This window comes from Cebus imitator, unplaced genomic scaffold (genome assembly GCF_001604975.1).
Source record: "Cebus imitator isolate Cc_AM_T3 unplaced genomic scaffold, Cebus_imitator-1.0 Scaffold55, whole genome shotgun sequence".
Classification (NCBI taxonomy): Eukaryota; Metazoa; Chordata; class Mammalia; order Primates; family Cebidae; genus Cebus; species Cebus imitator.
Genome location: NW_016107370.1, coordinates 5,243,736 through 5,248,982, shown reverse-complemented (window position 1 = coordinate 5,248,982; position 5,247 = coordinate 5,243,736). Strand labels below are relative to the sequence as shown.

General features: G+C 30.9%; 1 protein-coding gene across 9 annotated transcripts in view; it reads right to left on the bottom strand.

Annotated features, from left to right (window-relative positions):
* RELCH (RAB11 binding and LisH domain, coiled-coil and HEAT repeat containing) overlaps positions 1–5,247 on the bottom strand; it is a 123,101-nt gene that overhangs the window by 85,875 nt on the left and 31,979 nt on the right. For 7 of the 9 annotated variants that reach the window (XR_001825316.2, XM_037738630.1, XM_017528858.2 and 4 more), the window contains exons 3-5: positions 3,527–3,598; positions 3,361–3,416; positions 3,139–3,252 (exon numbers count right to left, since the gene is read on the bottom strand). Coding sequence is in view for 8 of the 9 variants with exons in the window: in XM_037738630.1 (XP_037594558.1) it covers positions 3,139–3,252; positions 3,361–3,416; positions 3,527–3,598 (242 nt within the window). In the remaining variant the exon portion in view is untranslated. The remainder of the gene's footprint in view (positions 1–3,138; positions 3,253–3,360; positions 3,417–3,526; positions 3,599–5,247) is intronic. The other 2 variants (XM_017528861.2, XM_017528862.1) reach the window with 1 other exon arrangement.

Below are 5,247 nucleotides of genomic sequence, written 5' to 3'. Positions count from 1 at the left end.
CACTTTTACACTGTTGGTGGGAGTGTAAATTAGTTCAACCATTGTGGAAGACAGTGTGGCGATTCCTCAAGGACCTAGAAATAGAAATTCCATTTGACCCAGCAATCCCATTACTGGCTATATATACAAAGGATTATAAATCATTCTATTATAAAGACACATGCACAGGTATGTTCATTGTGGCACTGTTTACAATAGCAAAGACCTGGAACCAACCCAAATGCCCACTGATGATAGAGTGGACAAGGAAAATATGGCACATATACACCATAGAATGCTATGCAGCCATAAAAAATGATGAGTTTGTGTCCTTTGTAGGAACATGGATGAATCTGGAAACCATCATTCTCAGCAAACTGACACAGGAACAGGAAATCAAACACCGCATGTTCTCATTCATGGATGGGTGTTGGGCAGTGAGAACACATGGACACAGGGAAGGGAGTATCACACACTGGAGTCTGTTGGTGTGGAATAGGGGAGGGGTAGCGGGGTGTAGGGAGATTCGGAAGGGATAACATGGGGAGAAATGCCAGATGTAGGTGACAGGGGGATGGAGGCAGCAAACCACATTGCCATGTATGCACCTATGCAACAATCCTGCATGTTCTTCACAAGTACCCCAGAACCTAAAGTGCAATTAAAAAAATATATATATATAGGTATATATATTTATATATGTATATATATGTATATATATATAAATATATATACGTATATATATTTATATACGTATATACATTTATATACGTACATATATAAATACGTATATATGTATATATATAAATATATATACATATGTATATGTATGTGTGTGTGTGTGTATATATATATATATATATAAAAGAAAAAAGCTCATCATCACTGGTCATTAGAGAAATGCAAATCAAAACCACAATGAGATACCATCTCATGCCAGTTAGAATAGTGATCATTAAAATGTCAGAAAGGATGTGGAGAAATAGGAACACTTTAACACTGTTGGTGGGAGCGTAAATTAGTTTAACCATGGTGGAAGACAGTGTGGTGATTCTTCAAGGATCTAGAACCAGAAATACCATTTGATCCAGCAATCCCATTACTGGGTATATACCCAAAGAATTATAAATCATTCTACTATAAAGACACATGTACAGGTATGTGTATTGCAGCACTGCTCACTGTAGGAGAATTTTTAACTACAAATTCAATTTCTTTAATAAATCTAAAGCCCTTCAAATAATCTAATTCTCTTTGAGTGTTCTTTGGCAGTTGTCTTCTTTTAAGAAAAGTTGTTCATAACATTCTTTTATTATTCCTTTAATATAAGTAAAATATATAGTAATGTAACCCTGTTCATTGTTGTGGTAATTTGTATCTTCTCTCTTTTTTTTAATCAGTTAGGCTAGAAGTGTATGAATTTTACTCATCTTCTCAGAGGACTAATTTTTTGTTTCACTAATTTTTCTCTACTGTTTTCTGCTGCATGTATCATTGACTTGTGCTATCATCTTTATTATTTTATTTCTTCTACTTACTTTGAGTTACACTTGGTTTTCTTTTTTTAGTTTCTTAAGGCAGAACCTGATTTCAGTGATTTGAAATCTTTTCTTTTCTAGTATAGACATTTAGTGCTATGAATTCCACTCTAAGTGCTACTTTAGTTATATCCCACAAATTTTGATATGTTTTGTTTTCATCTTCATTCAATTCAAAACAATAATTTCCCTTTTAATTTATTTTTTAACTTGTGTTATTTGGAAATAACTTTGTTACTATTTGCTAATTTCACCATCTTAAGACTTTTTTTTATAATCCATAATGTGGTCCACCTTTGTAAGTGACCCATCTGAATTTAGAAAGAGTGTGTATTCACTGTTGAAGGATGAAGTATTTTATAAATTTTAATTACGACCAATTGGTTGATAATGTTGCACAAATCTTCCATATTCTAAATGATTTTCTGTTGACTTGTGCTATTAAGTTTTAAGAGAGCATTGTTGATATCTCTAAATTGATTTTTATTTGAGAAGGACTAATCATTTACATTTACAGAGAATATTGATAGAGCTGGGTTTTAATCTACCATTTTATTATGTTTTCTATGTATTCCATCTATTTTTTGCTCCTCTTTTATTTTTTCTGTATTCTTTTTGACTGCTCAATGTTTTTCATTCATTTAAAATCTTTCCTATTCACTGTTTAGTTGATCATTTAAAAAACACAATTAACCTAAACTATAACCATAGTATATCATTGCATAATAATTATGTTAGTTAAATATCAGTTTAATGTCTCTTACATAGCACATGTTCAGTGAAACTACCATTTAATAAAAAATAACTAGATATCTGTTGCATTTAATTTTGCCAAATGTATTCTAATAACTGAGTGGGTAACTGAACTATCTTCCTCAGAAAATTTCTATTTTTGCTAAGGGATCTACAAGAGATTTTATGAACCAACAGAATAATCTTAAGTTAAAATGATGGCCTTCAGATTCCTACATAATGAATTCACTGGCATTTACTTTTTTAAGGTACAAGATTCAAACCAATTCATTAGCACTAAGAAGTCAAAGTATTCACAGTTGAGAAATGACACTAAAATAAGACATCTTTTTTTGCTTAAAAGATTTCATCAGGAAAATAATAATAATAAAGTTCTAAAATTGGCCCCTATTTAGAGAGATACAGCTTATTTTCTCACTCTCATTTAAAATATACTCTCTTAATTACTGTCATCCATTTATATAACATCTTAACTGTCATAGTGCAATTGAAAAGGTTTATAGTTAACCTGGATTTATAAGTATACAATAACCTCTACTACCAAGTATATGTCTTTAAAAAAGCATACTTTATGAATATATGCAAAGATGAGTGGATTATATAGTCACTGAGGAGTTGTAAAAAGGAGTCTAGAAAGAATGAAAAGTCTTTACATAGAAAGCAACAGGGAAAGAAAAAATCTGTAAGCTAATAGAATTAATAGACTAGGTAGGCAAGAGACTGATGTTTCTGGTAACCAGCCTCATAGAATTTTACAATATATATAAATTACAAACAAACAAAAAAAAAACTACGTGAAAGAGAAAGTGAATTATAAGTGCAAAAGGAAATAAATCACTGTTAAAATAAGAAGTAACTTTAACTTTACCTGATCATCATTTTCATCTGAAAAAGTTATTGATGTAAGCTTGTAGTTATTCTTCAATAAAAATTCATTGACTAAGAAGTTTAGAGCTCTCTTTTCAAGAGGTTTGATTGGCTCCTGGAAGCAAAATAAGAGGCAAACAGAAAATCATAAGTTTTCCTCCTTCAATATTTATGCTACCATTTTATGCGGAAGATACTTTTAGATCTGTCTTCTGTCACCCACCTGAATTTCAGGACTTGATTTGTAATTTTTTCGTTCCTGTAAAGGAACTTCATGCTCTGGTGGAAAAAAACATAAATACTATTTTACTATTTTACAGTCTAAAGTATCTCAGCTACTTCTACATTGTCAAAGTAGAAAAGTCTCAAAAAAGTTTTATGTACACCACCTGCAGCCTTTGTCAGGTTGGCTCGGAGGGCCTGAATGGTCTCCTTGGCTTTCCGTAGTTCAAACTCCAGGACTGGACAGGGATTTGGAATAAACACACACAGGCATCCAACCAAGAAAAGGGAAACAAAAATAAAAAAATAAAAAGCAAGGATGGGTATGAAAAAAAAATACAATTTGTATTGAAAACAGAAAGCATGCAATCTTTATGAAACTTGTGAACGCATGCAGCAGAGTTGATTTGCAAGCAAACTGGTGAATGTTTTCCATAGTTTTAGAATTCAGGGGATTATTATCAAATGTTCTAGCTGTCTGACAAGGAATAGCTCTATTTAAAAATAAAATCTATGGCCTACTCTCGTTTAGATAAAGAAAAAATATTAATAATCTGGGTACTTCTGCTTTACTCAGTCTAGGTAAGAAATGTAATGAGATGTGTCCAGGTGACATAATTTTAGGGGACAAGGTAAAAATTAGATAAAGCCCAAGCAAATATTCTTAAAAAGAAAATGTTAGATTTTTTTTTTTTGTTTTACACTAAAGTTAACTTAGAATGCATTGTCCAGAATAATGTTACAAATCAATGTATAGAAACGTTAGTGAATAGATCCCTTCGTTAGGATGTTGAAGGAATAGGTTTAACAAATATTGGGAAGCCTATAAATTTTTCTACAAACAAGAGTATGTTTTCTAAAAACAAGCGTAGATATGTCAAACACATATCAAAACAAAACAAAACAAAACAAAAACAAAAACAAAAAACCCAAATCCCAAGGGTTTTATTTTAGTTTTCATTTAAAGCCACAGGATAGAAATAGTTTCTCTTTTAATTTCTAATTAAGACAATTCTATAGCAAATGGATGGTTACATTTCTAAAGGTATAGTTCTCCAAGGACACTAGTAAAATTAAGTAGAATTTCAAAGTTTCTGATAGAATTTCAAAGTTTCTTATAACTTTTCTAATACATATGTTCATGTTAACAGGTACTAGTGAAACTCAGAATTTCTCCTATTATCACATAATCTGATTATAACATAAATATGAATATTTTAATAAGTTCTTTAAAATGTTTCATCATGAGTGAGATTTAACTATGTGTGTCTTAACTGGTGATTTTTCTTAAAATGTGTAATTACTGTGCTATAGAAAAAGCAAAGCTTAGACTTGAGAAAAAAATATATTTCTGAGAAGTAAAGCTCTGGGAAAATTAAGTGATCCTTGTCACAAATGGATATTAAGAAATTACAGTTAAATCGTTCTGCATAAAAACTGGAACTTAAGGTTTCATCTTAAAAATGCATTTTTTTCCTAATTCACTGATACACAGAAAAAAGATGCCAAATGAGATGTTATCAGAGATAAGCTATAAAAATATATGGAAAAATTAGGATTCACTCAGTTTGCACATTTTCAATAAAAACAAGATGTAATTGAATCACATCTAGTACACAAAGGCCAATTATTTTGATGCACAGAAATTTAACTGCAGTAACATGGAAGCACCACTAAAAATCAGATGACATTTTATGTTACTATATATTTTTCGGTAGTCAGCAATGCTGATCTGCAAATAATTCTGTGCAACAAAGTTAAAACATTTCCCTTAAAACTTACACTTTCAGAAACTCTTAGAGTTGCACTGAAGTAAGATTGAACACATTCAGTGTGTAAGGCAAGTACAGAATAGGTTTACACAGCATGTTGGTTTTTTTTTTTTTTT